Raw genomic sequence first — 19,014 nt, forward strand, 5'->3', positions numbered from 1 at the left:
GTTCTGAAGTAATATTTAAAGTAAGTTTTTAATGTGTGAGAGGGTGGTTGTCTGGTTTTGGTTGGTTGGTTGGTTAGTTTGGTTTTTTGTTTTTCTTTTCTGAGCTAGTCTAGCCACTGACAAAGACCCGAAATCCAGCTGGAATACTTTGAAGTGATTTTGAAGCAGATGTGCTCGTGGATAACTTTCCATTTTCCTGAAGCTTCACGCATCCCGTTCTTTTTTTTTTTTCTTTCCCTCCATATTTTTGCTCTGGAAACAGCTTCACGAACCCAAAATTTATAATCTCACACTTCCACAAGTGAAATTTGCAGGGAAGGAAACAAGAAGACCCTCTAACAAACCATCCTCAAAGGCTTGCCCTGCTCCAATGGCACCGCTGGAGCTCCCCATTGCAACCGAGCTAACCAGAGTCAAACGAGTTAAAGACATTAATTTGTTCAATATGCAGCGCTTATCCTGGTGGGAAAATGTCCTCCCAGGAACCCAGCGAAACTGTCTGTATTATTATTCATAAAACAGGTGTAGTGTTAAGTGATCTGCCCCTCCTGACCCTCTCAGCAGACAGTGGGGTGAGATGCAGCTTTGCCTGTCCGCGTGACAGATTGCGACGCTGCCGGCTTGGGGAAGTTGGAGGGAGAGGAGGACTGACAACAGAAAAGGAAGAAGGATAAAAATGAAACGTTTTGTTAAAGCTCCCACACGGGGACATGATTCATTTTCCAGTTTTTTGCTGAGAAAAGGAAAAGGAGAATTTACAAAAGCAGAGAAAAAGAGGGAAAGCCCCAACATTATGAAAACTCTTTAATTTCTTCTTGTCCTGAGAAAAACCCAGGGAGAATTTCAAAACCTGTGAAAATAACTGACCAAGAAGCTACTTTTACTTGAAAAGGTAATTTTTGATTAAAAGAGAAGTGTTTAAATAGAGGAAATACACGAGCTGCTCGTTGTAAAACTGTTGCTGGAATTTGAGAGGTTGCACACAGGCTGTGCTGGGATGGTGCCACACCACACTGCTGGTTAGATGAAGCAAGAGGCCACCTCCCACCTGGGCTGCTCAGGCTCCCCCTCTAAGAGATATAGACTTCTAAGAACTGGTCCCCAGCTGCCTGGGTTGGATTTCTTTTCTGATTGATGCTAATCTCAAGCCACTGTTTGTAAACAAACCCAGACCGCTGCCTGTGATATTTTGGAAGTGGTAAGATATGGTAACCAAGATGGGGCAGGAAGTCTCGAGGTGGCTACTGGACACACTCACTCTTAGCAGTCTGGAAGGATAATGTCTGGGTTCTGGGCCACAAGGTCTCCAGGCTACAGTTTGAGCAGGGCTTTGTCCTGTTTTGCCAGATGACTACTGGGTTTTTGGAAAAAAAAAATTAACACACAGCACACCACAAACTCCCCCATGCTGTGTCTGGCAGGGCAGAGAGACCATGACTCTCCATGTGGCCTCTGTGAGTAAGACACCACTTGCTCATCTGAAAGCGCCACTAGCAAACCAATGTTCTCTGCAGAGGAAACAAGTCATGGAGCAACCCAACTCTATCTGCAGTCACTGGGGACCTGAGGGTTGATGCAATCTCCTGGATTTGGTCCCAACCCTTGGATTCCTCATTCATATTGTAGACCTCTCTACAGGGGTGTTGTCCAAGAGCTGTGCTTCCCCAAGCCTTGCAAAGTGTAGGAGTGAGTCTTTGGAGACCCCGAGGAACAAATCCCATAGCAGCTGGTAAAAAGTCACTGGTGTGGTTATCCTTCTGTGAGTTGCTGCAGAAGAACAGCAGCTTGGCATGGCTGGAGCTTCCCCAGTCTTCAGCCCTGGAAAAACCTAATTTTCGTAAAACAGTAGAAATCACAATCATTGATAAGCCAAAGAAAGCTTCATCCTGTCACTGGTTACCCCATGAAGCCCCTCATAGCCTCAGATCAAGCTCAGACGATTTTTCCTTTGCTCTGGGATTGATAAGCAAGCCAGACTCCGGGAATGGCAAGGCCATTTTCTCTTTGCCACCATGCATCACATCTCATGAGCTTCCCAAGTTAGCAGCAGGTCCTCCCCACCGTGGATAAGCTTTGTTCTGGTGTACAGGCCAAATGTGTCAAAGCATTTATTAATTCTGGGCTGCTCCCTCCTCAATGCTCAGTGGAGGGGGCTTCAAAAAATAGTGGAATTTTGGGTTCTGTAGCAGCTGCTTCAGATCCAATGAGTCCAACAATAGCACTTCTGGATTGAGACTAAAAAAAATGCATCTCAAACTATAAAAGTTTGAGCTGGTTTATGTTCAGTTTGACTCTGGGCTCACTGATGGATTGAGTGATGCAGGGGCACATCCTGTACACCTGACATGACTCTCAGCCACCAACAGTGTGAATCCAACTGAGTGTCACCAACACTGACCTTTTCCCAAGGACGTTTTGTCTGGACTGGGCCCTGGACTGCCTTCACCATCTCACCCAAGCTTCCCTAAGATATTCTCTTTGCTGCCTGATCCCTCTGCTCCTCCCCTCTACGTCCCTCCCAGCTCTCTGCTGTCCCATCGGAGGCCCAGCTGGGAGGCTGGGCAGGCTGGGCTCGGTTGGTGCCTCTTGGGGCACAGGGAGGAGGGGGAAGAAGAGGAGGCTCCCCAGAGCTGCTGCTGATGGCAGTGGGAAGCAGTGCATCCTCTTTCAGGGAGGATGGCAAGGTGCATTGTGGTGCAAGGCATGATAGAGAAGCCCTGATAAATTCCCAGGAGTTTATCAGCGTGAGTGGACAAAGACCAACCTCTATCTAAGCAAGGCCAGGGGCTGCCACTCCATTTCTCTCTCCTCTCTTCCTGTGCCCTCTGTGCAATCAACTCTACCTGAGACAGACTTGGTCTGGTGGATTTCAGTGGTGAAATGAGAGGATTTAATCACCTCAGGGCTATCTGACAGCATGGTGGCTGTGGGCTGGTCTCTGGCTTGCCTCTGTGCCAGGCTGGCCAGCCCAGCTGGCTGTGCAACTGCTGATGCCTCTGAAGGGCTCTGGGGGTGGCAGAAGGACAGGGAGGTGTGGTGCTTGCAGGGGTGAGTGGTGTCGAGGGACGTCTCTGGTGCTGGACAAGGCTTTTTCTTCTGTGTCAAGTTGGCTTCAGGCATTCGAGGCACCTGGATGGTGCTGGCCCAGTGACTCCTGTCCCAAGGCAGGTGGCTTGTAGCCATCTTCTCCTTGGTCTCCTGCGTGCCTGCTTCTGGGGCCAGCCCTGCCTGCTCCTGGATGTTTCTGCATCTGCTTGGCTGGGCAGAGTTAAGGTGATGCCGGAGGAGGGATCTGGCTGCTGCTGTCTGGAGCCAGGGCAGCTGCTGTGGCTGTGGCTCCCTGGGAGCTGAGTGCTGCTGATCCCCTTCCAGCAGTGAGCAGTGGGGACCTGCACAAAACATGACAGCTGGGCAGCCCCAGCGGGGAGACGGCTGGGGAAGATGTGCAGCCCCTCTGCCAATGTTGTGGCCTTGTTCATTCGGTTGGCAGCTTCTGTTTAATGCAGTTCTCCAGCACCACCCACTTTTTTTGCAACACCTGGCTGCCTGTAGACCCTACCGCTAGAAGGAAAAAGGCAAGACCTGCTTTTCCCCTGGTTTAATTCTCTTTGACTGCTGATGTTGCCCCTAGTTCAGCTCTGGGTGAGCTAATAATGGAAACTGGTCCTCAGAAGCTGTAGTGAGCAGCCTGAAATACTCCCCCCACGTTTTGTAGGGCCACTGCCTATGTTGAAGTTGCACTTTGGGGGGGGTTTGGAGTGTGTTTCTTGCATGTTTTACTGGTTCACCTGGTGATCACCTTTTGCACGAGGCCAGGTGTGCTCCAGTACCTCTGACCTGTGTGGGAGCTGGTGGATGTGTAAATCACGAGCAGCAACACCCTGCTGCAACCTCCCTGGTGATACCCACTTGCCTCAGCCCCCAAACCTGATCTTCATAGACCAAGCTGGGAATTGTACATGAGAGCTGCAAGGTGAGACAGTCTCCAGCCCCTCCTTGTATGGAGAAGAGGAGGAGGAGGAGGAGGAAAACAGTGGGGTGGCAACATCCAGGAAAGAATGACTTCTCTCCCAGCTGCTCCTGCATCTCTGAGCAGAGAAAATCAGGTGGGCGGTCTGAGTCTGCAAGCAAAGTGCCCTGCACAGGGACACAGATTTTAGCAGTGCTCGTGCATGGTATTCCCACCCCTTGGGGCTGACACTCCCTGGCTGTGTGAGGAAAATCTGCCCTGCACAGCTCTGTGGGATGAACGGGGAGGCAGGAAGAGCAGCAGGCAGTGCTTGGAGCCCCTGGTCATGCTGCAGTCCTTGCTGGGCTGATGTCTTGGCAAGGTGGCTCCAGTGGATCTGGCTACTCTGACACTTGGCTGTAGCTGCTCAGAGACCTTCAGGAGAGCCAAAGACAAAGGTGTCAGAGCCCAGTGCCTCCCTGCTGCAGCCCAGCCTTCCTGGATGTGAGTGGTCAGAGCTGTTTGACACTGACCCGTGTGATAGCACCAAGGCTTTTGTGCCCGAACTTTCGGGGAATTATATTGGGATACAGTAGGGCTTTCCCAGGACTGTGCTTCCCTCTCCCGTGGGATTTTGGCAGGGCGGTCAGCTGCCTGTGCTAACCTGCGCCCTCTCTCCTTCCTACGAATTCCCAGAGGAGACGACCTCGGTCCCTGCATCACCCACGTCATCTGGGTGTGGGGAGCACTTGGTGACGAGGATGCCCCACAGAGAGGCTGGGAGCGCATCTGCCCCTGGTGCCAAGGTCAGCGGTGAACACAGGAGGTGAGGTCCCTAAAAGCCTCCCATCCTCCGCGATCCTGTAGCGGGTCCCTCGCAGCTCTGAGGCCGTTTCCCTGCTCGCCGGCCGGAGAAGGGGACCCAGCCCTCCTCCGTGCCAGGGAAGCCGCGGATCCCCGTCCGGGCTGCTCCGGCAGCGGCAGGTACGCGGCCCCAGCCCCGCTGCAGACCGCTCCGACCTGCGGGGCCGTGAAACTCCCCGAAAAACAGCGAAACCCCACAAGCAGGAGGGAAGGGAGAGCCGGGAAGGACGGGAAAGCGCCGGGATTGCGGGAAGGCTCCGAGTTTCATCTTCCCCGGCCGGGCGGGACCGTTCCTCTGCGGGTTTCCCCTCCCCGAAACCGATGCGGTTTGGCGGAGACGCAGCTCCGCTTCCCCGGGGCCGCTTCCCCCTGCGGCCCCGCGGAACCGGCGCCCGGAGCGGACCGAGCCCCGCTCGGCGCCAGGGATCACTGCAGATGAGCCCTCCGGGTCAGCTCTCCGGCTTTGGTGTTGGGATTTTTTTTTTTGTTGTTGTTATTTCTTTTTTGTTTTCCTCCTCCCAGACCTCATTTTCTTTAAACACTCCGGAGCAGCGGGAGCGAGGTGCCCGGGGCGATGCGCAGCGCGGGGGAGCGCATCCCCGCCGGGGACCGCCCCGGGCAGGGGACCGACTTTCCCCAAAAACTGCCGGCCTGGAATTCTCCTGGAAGGGGGACTTGATTTCCAGCCGGTTTCATTACTAGGAGAGACGCTGTGGTGGGGCACCACCCTCTACCTTTTTTTTTTTTTTTTTTTTTTTTCCCCTCCTTTTCTTTCTTTTTTTTTTTTCTTTTCTTCTTTTTGGCTTTCTAAGAAAAGAAGGAAAAAAAGCCAGGGAGCGGAGCGGAACCGGGGCGGCCAGGCCGAGCCGTGCACCCCGGAGCCGGGAAAGGCCGACAGCCCCTCGAGGCGTGGCGGGGCCGGTGCCTGCAGCCAGGCAGGAGAGCGGGGAGGAAACTTATTTCGAGTGGGGTGGAGAAGGGAGGGCAGGGGGTGGGGGTCGGGCAGGGAGGTATCAGCTCCAGGAAATGTGCCTTGGCAGCAGTCGGACGGCGCTTCCCCGCAGGTTGGTGCGCTCCTCTCCGGAGCCGTCCAGGGAGCCGCTGCTCGCTCCGCACCCCGGGCAGCGCCGGCGGCGGGGAGGCGGGAGGGTGCGGTACAGCCGGGGAGGCAGGAGCCGCCGCAAGACCCCCCAGGAGCGGTGGCTGCCGACGCCTCTCCCGCCGGCTCCTCGCAGGAAGGCACCGCCCCGGCCGCCCCAGGTAAGCGGCCGAACCCCGCCGACGGCAGCCCCGCATCCTCCCGTCCTGCATCCTCCCTTCCGCGGCTGCGGGGGACCCAGGTCCGGTCGCCTCCCCACGTCGGGGCCCGGGGGTGCTGCGAGCCCGGCTGGGGCAGCGGCTGCGCAGCCGGAAAGGGGGGCCCGAGGGGTTCTCCCGTTGGGAGGGAGGAGGGAGCGCGGCGCCGAGGAGCGGGCGGGCAGCCGGGGCGGGGAAGCCCCGGCCGGGGGCGGCGGGGCCGGCGGCCGGGCTGAGCGCGGTGTGTCCGGGCTGTGTTGGCAGGCGGGCGGCGCGGCCCCTCGCCCGGCCCGGCTCCCCACCATGCTGGACGGGCTGAAGATGGAGGAGAGTTTGCAGAGCGCCCTGGACCCCGCGACTCCCTTCTCCTCCTTGCTGGGTAAGTCAGGACACCCCGCTTGTCCTTCTGGGGACCCCATAGGGCGGGGCACGGCCGGGCGGGCCCGAGCGATGGATGGGCACGGGAGGTTCGGGAGGCCCGGGGACAGCTTTGCCCGGCTCGGTCCTGCCCGGCGCCGCGCCGCTGCCTCTCCCGGGGTGTGCCCCCGGCGCCCGCCTTCGCTGCCCCCGCTTCGTTCGCGATTGCATTAAATTGTGTGTCCCCCTAAACCCCCCTTGTAACGAAGGGCTATCCTTCGTATCGAGCAATAAATAATTCATTTTTTCTTTTTATCTTCGTTTTAATATCGGTTTCAAACCGTCGCCCTCTCTCTCTGAGCTGCGGCTCCGCTGCCGCCTTTCCAAGAGGAACGAAATTGGGGGCGATGTGCCCCCCCCAGAGCTGCCCTAAGGCACAGGTCCCTCCTGGATTCCGCAGCAGCTCCCCGCACACCCCCGTCCCCCCGCGACCCACGAGCCCGTGCGGGGGAAGCGAGAACCGCGGGACCCTCCGTCCATCCGTCCCTCGGCCGGCCCGTCTCCCCGGCCGCCTTTCCCTCCGCTCACCCCAGCCCCGGCTCCTTCCCCGCAGGCAGAGCCGCGACCCCCAAGTCGGTGTGCGAAGGGTGTCAGCGAGTGATTTTGGACCGGTTCTTGCTGCGCCTGAACGACAGCCTGTGGCATGAGCAGTGCGTCCAGTGCGCGTCCTGCAAGGAGCCCCTGCAGACCACCTGCTTCTACCGCGACAAGAAGCTCTACTGCAAGCTGGACTATGAGAAGTAAGTGTCGCTTGCCCCTCGGGGAGCCCCCCTCGCTCTGCTCTCACCGCCCACAAAGCCCCAGTGCCCTGCAAAAGCTTGTGGAGGGGACTGGTGTCCTGCTGCTGCTCCCTGCTTCCCCTGCCCTGTGTTTCCCAAGAGGTGTCAGCCCTTGCTGTGCTGCACGGCGAGTTGTGCTTCTGCCCCGCGGTCTCATTGCCCCCTGGTTCTCCCCTTTTCAGAGGTGTTTCGCTGGGCTCAGGTTGTGCCCTGGGAACTGAGGATGTTTTGTTGGGAGCCTGGGAGACCCTCGGTAACCCCAGGTCCGTGTGGGGATGGGGCCAAGCATTTTCCCCTGGCTCTACTTTTGTATGGAGCATCTGCAGGAGGAAAGTTATATCCTCCCTGACCTGGTCCTGGACGAGGCTATTATACTAATGTCCTCACAGGCAGGGAAATGGTATTGCTCTCCCCGCTGGTTGGTGGGGAAACTGAGGCACTCGGCAGAAACCAGGGAAGGCCCTGCTGAATTCGGAGTGTTGACTGTCGCGCAGAGGCTTTTCCTGCATCCGGGTCCGTGATGGTGAAGAAATTTGGGTGTTAAAGCCTCTCAGCCCTGACGCTTTCCTCTTTGGAAGTGTGGGGTTAAGGGGAACGACAATGAGAAAATTATTTTTTAAAAGAAAAAGCATTCCAATGGGAATGGGGAAAAGGCTGCTGAGTCTTCCCTCCCCTGCAGCTGCTTTCGGTTTTTTCCTGCTCATCCTGCTCTGGCTGTCCTTTCCGGACCCCACTGCCTGGCTGAGTTTTGGAACTGTTAAATTTTTGTTGCCTCTGGGCTAGTTGTTTCTTGAGGAGGGTGTAGGTGGGGGGCCGGATCCCTCACTATGGCGATAGTACGGCTGTCGAAGCCCTGCAATTGAATTCCTTTTTTATGAACAGTGATTGTTGATGCTCTCATCCCTGGCCTTCGGCGAGCTGGTGAGTGTGCCGGGGACTAGCCCAGCTCCAGGCCTTCTTAAAGTTGGGGTTTTGGGTTTTTTTGGGTGTTTTGGGTTTTTTTTTTTTTCCTCCTTTAAATCCCGTATTGTGGGTCCGAGTTTAATCACTATGGATACAAGGCAAATTGAAAGCAGAATTTGTGCGCGTGACCTTGTTTTCAAATGTTTACGAAAGAGCGGAAGAATTAGCTGCCGTGAGAGTGGAAAGGAGAGAGCTGCGCCACGGGGTGGGTTTTTGTAGGCAAAAAAATTGTTGAGATGGGGTGTGCTGCTTGTTTGTCTGTAGAAATTTGGCTACTGGTCCCCATACATTTCCACCACGATTCAGTCCTCCTTTTCTGCCTTATCGGTATTTTTGTTTGGACTATCAAGGGGAAATTGGGGTGACTGTCACCCAGAAATGCCTTTCCAGCTTGCGGCACATGTGGATTTTACTCTTGACGGCAGCTTGCGAGCTCTTGAAGTGGCTCCAACCTGAAACCCTCCTCTGATGTCTGTTGGCCACGAAAGAAATCGGTGCCGCAGTTGGCTTCTTGCTGTGCCCATCTATCTCACTGTTGGGATGGACAAGGATGATTGCGGGAAAAAAATGTCACAATTTTTTTCTGAGATCCAGTAATAGCACCACTTTCCCTGGTTCTTTCTCGGTTGTGTTTGTGCTGGTGACTTTTGCCTGAGCCGGGAGGCTCAGGCTCTGTGACGGGTGGTTTCCCGAGGTGTGATGGTTTTAACCCTAACTCACTGCTGGCCTCTTCCCCTCCTGCTTCTGCCTCCTTCTTGCTATCATCTCATTGTCCCCTTGCATTTGATATTAATTGTTTTAGCATGGGGGGTGCAGGTTTGTGTCCCTTCTCCTTTCATCCTCCTCGCAGGACTCTGCTGTGCCACTGGTGTGACTCCTTACCTGGTGATGGCAAGGATGCAGAGTCGAGTCCCAAAGAATTCTCCCTTTGGGCTCTGCCGAGCTTTATATAACACTCTATTTACCAAAAATCCTCCTTTCTTCTCCCAAATGCCCGTCCTGCCTTTGGCCCGAGCATTTTCCTGGGTGCAGGAGCACTGTGCCTGCCTTGGCCGCGGTGCCAACACCGATAGAAGGGATTTGAGAGCGAAACGCGTGGAGGAAGAGCCGCTGCTCTCAGACTGAACTCATTATCTCGAGCTGGTTAATTATCACAAGTGACTGACACTCCTTGCAGTGGAAAGCGGCCGATCCTCCCCGTGGCAGTGGCGTAGCCAGGCTCCAGAGGCCTCTCCGGGTGGGAGGGCTGCGTGTGGAATGCTGGGGGTGTCAGGGAAGTGGTTGGGATCCAACCTGCCGCGGTCACGGCGTCGGTGTTCTGTGGTTGTGTTTGGTTGTGGTTTCTTTTGTTGCTTTTTTTGTTTTGTTTTGTTTTGTTTTTTGTTTTGAAATTGAAAGAAGGGATTTCTCTTCCAGATGGTGAGCGTTGGGGTGTTTTCCCAGGGACGAGTAGGTGCAGAATTTTCTGACACGTCTCTGCACTCTCTGTTTGAGCTCAGTTTGTAACAAGGCCGCAGAGGGTTAATGAGGGAGCCCGAGACGGCAGCTATGCCTTCAGTTATAAATACACCCATGGAAAGTGTTACGGACGGATTTAAGCGAGCATCTGACTCGCTGGACTCTAGAAATCGAGGAGTAATTTGTTAAAACACATGTTTTACATTTCTTTGTCTTTCACAAAGAGGAAGGACTTGGGAGAGGGCTTGGAAAGGGATGGATTAAAGGCCGAGGGTGCCAGGTCAGGTCTTGGCATCTCTTTGGGGTGCCACGGCTCACGGCCCATGGGCGGTTTGGATAGTGATGCTGTCTGGGAACTCGGGGAGTTGGGGGTCACTCTTGGAGCAGTTTCCCCAGCACTGACGGGGAGGGCTCCTGGAGAGGGACGGCTCAAGCCTGTGCCCCTGGGACGGCGTCTATTTGGAGCAGAGGACGCTCGTTACAGAACATCCCGAGTCCCGCGGCAGCCCCCGGCGCTTGTCCAAACCTGATAAGTCTCAACTATGACAAGGTTCAGTCTTCGCCCTGGCCGGCTCCCCGGCTGCAAAGTGGCCCTGGGGACACGCCCCGACTGTGGGGCCCCTGTGGTGGTGGTCAGGGGGATGGGCTTTTGTAGTGGCAGATTTGGGGGGGGGCAACACCAAACCTGGCCATAAACAGGGAGGAGTGCTGGAAGCAATGGGAAGAGAGGGGCTACTCTGGAGCCTTAAAATCTACACAGGGATGGGAATTGTTGAGCCCCCTCTTGCCTAGTGGTGTTTCACAGTAGGCTTGCACGGGCCAAGCAGAGCCAGGGATGTAGAGAGGACCTGGAGGCACGGGAAGATCCCCACTGCAGGTTCTGGAGGCCGGGAGCGCTGACAGCGGTGTGGTCATGACGGGGGGCGCAGCTGGGGAGCGTGGCGACGGCGGGACGGCTTGGCACATCCCCAGCCACGGCGCAGAGCCCCGGCCCCAGCCCCGGCTGGCAGGAGCAGATGGCCAGCACATCTCGGAGCAGGCCTGGCATGTGGGCGCTGGCGGTGGAGGGGCGGCTGCAGCCCCCGAGCCGCCACACCGTGCCGGGCTCCCCGGCCGAGGCAGGCAGTTGTGTGATGCTCGCCCTGTCTTCGCACGGCTTGATGGCTCTGTGCTGTTGCCAGCTTCCACGCCATCATCGTGGGGCTCTCCTTGCCTGCCTCCAAAATCCCGTGATCCCAGAGTCACAGGCTTGTGTGGGTGCTGCCGCCTCCTCCTTCGTGAGTTAAAATCTGAAGTTGTGTCCGGCTGCAAAGGACAAAAAAAAAAAATCCTTCCACACTCCTGGTGTGCACGCGTACGAAAGAACTCGTCAGCGTTGGGTTTTCAAATCACACCCGGCGTCTTCACGTGGGGCATGAGCCCGAGTCCTCGGCAGCGTGGTCCTGCCAGGCCACAGATGGATCTGTGGGCTCGGGGTAGCCTCCTCTGGCCCGCTGGAGGCTCCTTTGGCAGCTGCTGCTGTAGAGGAGATGGGGGAAGAGGTTTGGAGCATGGTGGCTGTTTATCCTGCTTAACATGGGTAATGTAATTGTGCAGTTACCTGGTGCTGCTTCGCCAGCCCGGAATGGCTGTGAGGGGAAAAATTCTGGATGGATTGAGTGGAGGTGATGCTGGACACTTCAGCACAAGCTGGTCCCACCAGCTGGAGAGTTCGTTTGGTGTAGTGGCTTTGTCCTGGTGATTTGCAGTCTCTCACCTTGCCTTCCCTCACTGAAGAAGTGCTTTTTGTGGCTGATAGGAGAGAACGATCCCTCCAGAGAGCCACAGGTCAGCCCAGCTGCAGTCCAGCATGTTCTCTGGAGGCCATTTCCCTTGTAGAGCATCCTGTGGAGAGGATGATGCTGGCTTGGGTTTCTCCAGCTGGCCAGGCACTGGCAGCAGTCAGGCTGGATGGGGTAGGAGAGCATGGGCCAGCTCCGTGGCACAATGTCCCTCTTGCTGGTCTCTCCCCATCTCTCAATCTCACTGTCTAGTACTTCCCATGCTTCTTGCCTGCTCTCCATCCCCATCTCGCACCTCATCTCCTGTAGCAAACACCTCTCTGTCCTCACCCACAGCTCCTGGAGGAATAGTGCTGACTCCTCATGGGCTGGGAGGAGTGTGGCTGTGGGGCAGCCGAGTCCCCACCAGGGACGCCATGGTTGGTACTGCGGGGCTGGGACCAGGCACCGCCTCTTTTGGTTTTTGTTATTAAGTCAACTTCTTGTGCTGGCAGGGGGTGGGAAGGCAGGGAAGCAGCAGGATGCAGCGAGAGGGGCGTTACGGAGGCCACTGTGGGATGCGTGCTGGAAATGCCAGACAAGCAAAATAGGCCTTGCCTCCATCTCCACCAAGCCCTGTCCTCCCACTCGTGAGGCTCTCCCTTTCCAAAGGGAGAGAAGGAGAGATTTGGCATCTTGCCCCTTCTTTCATCCCTTAATTAGATTTGTCTTACAATTAACATTTCATAGAAAGGCCTGGAAGTGAGTGAGGTTTGGCAGATTGGGAGCTAGGCAGTCGAATAGACTTGTCATGTCTCCCTCTGTGGTGGGGACAGGGGTGGCTTTGGGGTCACCCCATTGGCAGTGGGATCCTGGAGACTGCAGGTCGGAACCATCAGAGCCATAACCTGAGCATCCTTGGGACTCCTTATGGTTTCTGCCATTTTATTTTGGACACACTATGATTCTTTTTTACCTTTTTTTTTCCCCACTCTACGAGCTGGTGCTCCCTGTTCAGCCCCCAGTGGTGCTCTTAAAGCTGTGGGAATCGCTTCAGGTTTTTGCAGCCATGACAAAGGCACCAAAAAGAAATCGACTGGGAAAGAAAGAGGGGTTTGTTTCACTTTGATGAGAATTTTGTCTCCACCAGCTGGAGAGACAGCTGGGGTCCTCTCCTGCCCCAGCTCGCCAACCCTCGCCTCGCCGGCTCTTCACCTGCTCGCAGCCGCCAGGCGCAGGGAGGGATTTGCTGAGCCGGGGATTTCAGAGAACCCCCAGTTCTGGTTGTGCTTCCTCGGGGAGCCCTCCAGCAGGCTCTGAACCTGATGGTGTGGCCATGGCCAGCTGATGTGGGAGCGGGTGGCGGTGCTGGGTGTGAGCTGTGCTGACGGCTGCCCGGCGTGCGGGCAGGATTTGCCGGTGGCTGCGTGTGCTATCGGGGAGACTGATCTCTCCTGGCTGTCCCCAACCCCGCTGGCAGCAGCGGGGTGGCCTCAACGTGCCCAAACCCACAGCAGTTTCTGATTCTGATGCTGCACACTCACCCCAGGGTGTGGCAAGGGGGACCCCAAAGGCCCCTCTGCCTTGGAGCAGGAGAAAAGGGAATTTGGGGTCTAGGGCTGATCTCCTGCTCACAAGGGTGCAGGTCCTGCTCCTGTCTGAGAAAGGGGAAAACCCAGCAGTTTGGATCTGGATTCACAGTTCCCCACTTCTGGTGAACCTCGTGGTGTGCAGCCAAGGAGGTGCTCAGCACTCGGTACTGGAGCATGTCTGAGGAAGAGGAGGCTGCAGCCAAGGTGGAGGGACGTGGGAACGAGAATTGTCCTGGGTATTTTTCTTCTCAAGATGTTCTTTGTCTCTTTGTGCTCTCTTGTCTCTGGCTCGTGCCCTCTGCAGAAGCAAACACGAAGCAGGGATGGGGCCTGGGCTGGAGGACTGTGCCTTTGCCTGCAATTCAATCAAGCACCTCCCCTGTAGCAGGAGTGAGGAAGATATTTAAAGTAGGGAGAAAATATTTGGATTTTACTAGGCGAAAATACTGGGGTGGAGCCAGCTTAATTTTTTTTTTACATAAATGTGTTTTCATGAGAAATGTGAATTTATGTGTATTTGAGATTTCAGAAGGGGAGAGGTGAGGGGGGCTAGCAGCACTATTTGCCATGACAAACCCTATGACAACCCCTAGTTTTGTTCCTCAATACTTTTATCCTGGTTGGAATCCTGCTTCCTGGCAGAAAGAATCCAGCTGGTCTGTGGTTATCTTCTCCTGGGGCTGTTGGCCCTCAGGGGCAAAGGATGCACCCGTGTTGTCTTACATGTCTCTGTGAAACCAGCAGGCATCTCATTGCAGCTCTGTTTGAGGTTTGCTGTTTGTTTTTGTAGGTTTTTTTTTTTTTTTTTTTTTTTTTTTTAAAAGATGGTCAAACCTTGGTTGCCCAGGAGAGGGGTTCTGTAATTCCTGGCTTCCCACCTCAAATATTTACGTACAGCCAGATGCCAAAGCTTTTGCAAAAAGTGTGGGGCAGGCTGAGCTGTGCCGTGCTGGGGCTGTGCAGGGCACAGTGTTGGGCTGATGGTACCCCAGTTCCCTTTATTTTCTATCTGGTGGCTCTGTCTTCTTACTTATCTGGCATTTTTCTGTTAAAGCTTGTTAGGGATCCTTGAGGTGTTCCACATTTTGTAGGCTGGCTGTCTGAAAATGGGGATTTCTCCCACAAAGGTTGGAGCTTTCAGGAGGGTGACGTGTGAGTTCCTGAGTGCAGGGGTGAAATCATGTCATGTAATTTATTTTCTCCTACTGCACTGTACTTGCATGCACCTACCTGTTTTCAGTAGAGTGTTTCCAGTGCCCATGAACATGATCCTGTTTTTTGGGGTCAGGTCTTCTGCACTAGTACCTGCTCTGGGTACGGTGCACACAAGAGAAAGAGCTGACAGTTGGCTCTGTCACCCATGAAATGGAGCTGGAAATACAAATCTAGCTTAAAAATGCTTCTTTCATCATCATAAGTGCTTACAGCATCTTGCTGGGTGAGTTTGAACACTGGATATGAATCCCCTGTGTCTCTCCACATCTGCCTAAATTTTATGTCACGCTCACCTTTGTGTCTTCCACCTTGACCTACCTTGGACCAAAGGTGAGCCTGAGTTTGTGTTGCAGCTCCTCCCAGGCAGAAATTGGCATGATTAAGGTACAGATTGAGAGGAGAAGGCACAAATCATTAGGAGAGCCCCTCTCCTCTGTATCCCAGCAGGCAGCGATGTCGGAGGGTCCCTGTGGCTCCGTGGCTGCGGATGAGTGGCTCTCCCTGCACGGACACATCCTGCTCTTCCTCGAGGCCAGCGCCTGGAAGGGCAGAGGATGCTGGAGGATGCTTCCTCAGCCAGCCTTTGTGCTTTGCGAGCACAGGGCTCAGCACTGATCCTCCCGAGCTGTCTCCATGCCACTGCTGTCCCTACATTGTCTCTCTCTGCTCCCCACCCCTCTCCTTCCCTCGTGGGTTTCTTTTCCTAATGCCGTCCTTGACAGCGGAACAAATCCCTTTTCACGGGACCATCGCTCCCCGGCCCGTTGCCCCCTGCCCCCACCATGCAAAATCCCCCTCCCCTGTTCCTCTGGAATGACAACCACCATCCCAGTGGGGTGGAGAGCCCCTGAAATCCCTCTGGGCAAGGTTCCCTGCCCTGTAAGGGAGCAAAGTGGGGTCTTAAAAGCATAAGAGGCGAGGGCGATTCCTGGAGAATCCATTGTTTGGATGCAATTGATCTCTTTGGGAGGTGCATCCTCTCCTCTGATGTTGTGCTTCAGAGATCCTTGGATGGACCTGGAGCCTGTGTGTCCAAGGACTCCTTCCTTCCTGCCTGGGGCCATGCTATAAGTTGATTTTTCGCTACACAGCATTGCCCAAGGTGGCTGAGCAGGAAGAGGATGGTGGGAATTTTCTTTTTGCTGCTGAACACTCAGGGAAGCTTTTGGCTGGGAAAATTTGGAAAGGAGAGAGAAACAGGTTAACAGACCTGAAGGCAGTTTTCAGCTGCAGCAGCTTTTTTTATTGGAAGGAATCAGTGTTGTCATTTCTTGCCTCCAACCCCTGCCATTGTAAAATCATAGGGATGCTTTTGTTGGCAAAATTTCTACTTGGAATTTGCTGGCCCTGTTAAGCCTTTAATTCTGGAAAAACTGCATCTTAGCTCTGAAAAGGGTTATTAACCCCTGCAGTGATTTATTTAAATGGGAGGAGGGCAATATCACATGTTTGCAGTGGCCTCCACAGGGGTGATTGAGATGAATTAAATTCATGGGTGCTGCTAGTGGAGGCGGGAGTTTGTTGAGGAACAACCCCAAAATTCCTGCCTGATGATTTCTGTGTTGAGCCTGGGTTGGAACTGCCTTCCACCATGCTACTGGGGCACCTTCTCTGGGTGTCTTTTCTGTTTCTGCTCTTGGAGAGTCAGCAGGAGAGGAGGGAATGCTGGCTGTGCTCTGCTGTCAGATGTGTAGGACCACCCAGCCCTGTGCTGGGTGCTGAGGAGGGGATGGCAACCTCCTTTCCCCTCACAGACCATGTTCTGTAGGTTCCTGCAAGGGCTGAAGGCAAGGAAGAGGCTCACACAGGATTCAGCCAAGCCAGGGTCTGAATTGCCCCATGGAAATGCTGAACTCCAGGTTTTGGCTGCAAGGAGAGCAAGATGTTGCTCACCTGAGCAGTGTCCTTGAACCCAGCCAGCCTCTTGGCTTGGGTGTTGGTGGACCCTGGAGTGGCAGGATGGCTCAGGCCTGGAGTCTCACCTGTGCCAGAGGGGTGACCAGCTGGGTTGGTGATGGGGAACTGAAATCCTGAATGATTTATATCTTGGCATCCCCTCTGCCCAGCAGCTCGCAGGAGTGGTATCGAGCAGATCCTTTTAAATGGTGCTGTGGGTGTGGGAGCTTGGTTAGGGAATCATTAAGTGTCTGAAACTTCTTGCTGCCTGCTCAGCCTGGGTGCTGCTCCTTCCCTCTGCACCCGTAATTATGAGAGGCTGAGAGAGCAACCTCAGTGGACTGGCGTAAAAGTTTAATGAAGTTAAAGTCTTGTAGGTCGGGCTCTTGAGTCTGAGCTTGTTTCAGCTCTGGATCTGGGAAGGAGGGTTAAGCAGAAAGGAGGAGAGGCTTCCTGCATGCATTACCTCAAGGACATTGAGGTAATTGAGGTAACAAACCCCACGTTGATGGGAGAGGCTATTGTGGAGATGGATTAGGAGAAAGTAGTGAAGGAAGACATCAGAGATGGATGAGGATGGGTGAAGGGCCCTGCGTAGTGAACGTAGCTCCGTGTGAGATGTTTATCCTTGGCAGTGGGAAAGCTGCCCATGACAGGGACAAAGTTTTTCTGGCCCCTGCTGTGCCAAGATGCCCTGTGCAGCCCCAACCCAGGTGGTGCAGGTGCTGGCATGCAGCAGGACCTGGATGACTCAGACAGCTCCTGTGGGAGATGCTCCAGGCTGGGGAGGGTTGTTGGGATGCCAGTGTGTGGGACACAGCAAGTTCCGTGGCATTGTTTTGTTTCTCCGTGGCCAGCCAGGTTCAGAGGCACTGATGCAGGAGGACGTGAAGTGATGAATCTGGCTGCTAAACCAGAGGCCCAAATCCCAGCTCTGCTGGGATGGCCCATCCCCATCCTCCAGAGGAAGTGCAGTTTCCCTGCCAATAATGTCTTTATGCTATTTCCAACCACATAACAAAACATCCCAGGAACTCCCTGAATCCTTGGCTTTTAAAGCAAGTATACCCCCACCTTGAACTGATTTATTTTTGCCTGTTTTGGCACTTCTGTCTCTAAGCATCAGCCATGATCCTTCCCTCCCCAGCCTGATGCCTGCAGAGCACCATTCTCAGGCAGAGCAGCCTCATTTTGGGGTGATGCTTTGCAGGTCTCCTTTGTCAGCCAAGGACGTGTATCAGGCACATTGTGGGTGAGATGTGCTTATGAAACAACACCCAAATCTACTCCTTTCTCTTTAGTTCTCTTGTGCCAGAAAAGTGCAGCAAAAGTCAACCAGCGACGCATCTTGCCGAAGCTGCATTTTTTTTTCCATGAGGATTAGTGGTTCAAGAGCGGGGATTTTCAAACTGACAAGCCCTTGGCAGAGAAATAATTACAGGCTTTTTTATCCTTTGTATTTCCTAAGTAGTTCTAAATAACTTTTTCCCTTGAGGCATTTTTTAAGTCTAAAATACGGGGGGAAAAATGTGAATTTCCTTAGTGTCCTTGAAAATATGCAAGATGTTTGTGGAGACTATTTAAGTTTCAGCTATAAGGTTTTCTGCGTGCGTTTTTCGCTTTAACCACGTCCAATCAACCAAAGTTTCTTGGCTGGTGATGCTTCAGAAATGGATCTTAGGAATTGGAGATGAGGGAGATAGATGTGATCACTTCTTGGCCATCTCAGGAATGCGAGTTTTGCCTCTCCAGTGTATTCCCCAGGGTTTCTTACCCCACTCCTTGCTGTAAGAGAAGATTTTTGGGGCTAGTGGAGTGGGTTTTCCCTGTCAATGTCTATTAGCTGATTCCTCCAAGGTGCTGTGTGTCCCTCATGGCCATCCCCCTTTTCTCAGCATCCTGCAGCATTTCCAGGGGCTGCAGAGCCCAGCAGGGTTCACCCATCCCTATCCTCTGCTGGCTCCTCTCCTTGCCTGTACCTCCATCCCGAATGCTTTGCCCAGTCTTTTTAATTTAAAAAACAGACAGCGTGGTGTGAAAAAAAAACCTCCTGGGGGCAGCTCCAAGAAACACATGAGCTTGTGCCTTTTATCCCTGGGAAAATTCACCTCCTGTGAGTTTCCATGGAAGCCCTTAGCACGGTACCCTAATTTTCTGAGCACCTCTGTGCTGCACCATGTCTTACCACACCTGGATCTCTTTTTAACCCTGCTCTTTTGCCCCTCTTGGAAGAGCCCTCCGGAGGGTGCTGTCCCAAATCCCAGCTGTTCCATGCCTGACCAGGTATCCATTCATCCCTAATACTAAGCCCTGCTTGTGATGCAAGGGGGGATCCGGGAGGACCCCCTGGTGTTTGCACTCACTGCAATATCACAGGGCAATGCTGGGGCTGCCTTATTGCCTCTGCTGTCAGGGCAGTGCCGAGGTGCTCCCCTGGGATTGCTGCTGCAATATTCCTGCCGTGGGCAGGCTGCTGTTAATAACAGCATTGCTCTACCTTGGCTTTATTAAGTGAGGGAAGCCTCCTTTCCTTACACCCCAGGCACGTCAGGGTCTGGCCTTTGGGGTGAGAGGGAAGGAGGTGGGAGCAGAGAGGGGGGGAGCGTTTGAAGTAATTAGAGATGCTTGGTGCAGAGTGGGGAATTGCCAAGAAGGATGGTATCTTGGTGAGGACCCTCTGCAAAACCCCCCTGTGGGCTCTGCCTGACTCACCCCACTCCTCCCAGCCCTTCCATCTCCCTTGGGGCTGTGGTGTTTAGAGAGTGGGGTGGTGAATGCCTTGCTTTCCCTGTTCCCCCTTCTGCTGAAGACCCTTTCAGGGTACT

At 54.3% G+C, this 19,014-nt stretch overlaps 1 protein-coding gene across 1 annotated transcript in view; it reads left to right on the forward strand.

Moving 5' to 3' along the window:
- The first annotated feature begins 6,412 nt into the window (after positions 1–6,412).
- The window catches only part of LMX1A (LIM homeobox transcription factor 1 alpha), a 42,324-nt gene continuing 29,722 nt past the window's right edge, over positions 6,413–19,014 (forward strand). The window contains exons 1-2 of the mRNA XM_053985081.1: positions 6,413–6,488; positions 7,080–7,266. Of these exons, the coding sequence (XP_053841056.1) occupies positions 6,413–6,488; positions 7,080–7,266 (263 nt within the window). The remainder of the gene's footprint in view (positions 6,489–7,079; positions 7,267–19,014) is intronic.

The sequence above is a fragment of the Vidua macroura genome, chromosome 9 (assembly GCF_024509145.1).
Source record: "Vidua macroura isolate BioBank_ID:100142 chromosome 9, ASM2450914v1, whole genome shotgun sequence".
NCBI lineage: Eukaryota > Metazoa > Chordata > Aves > Passeriformes > Viduidae > Vidua > Vidua macroura.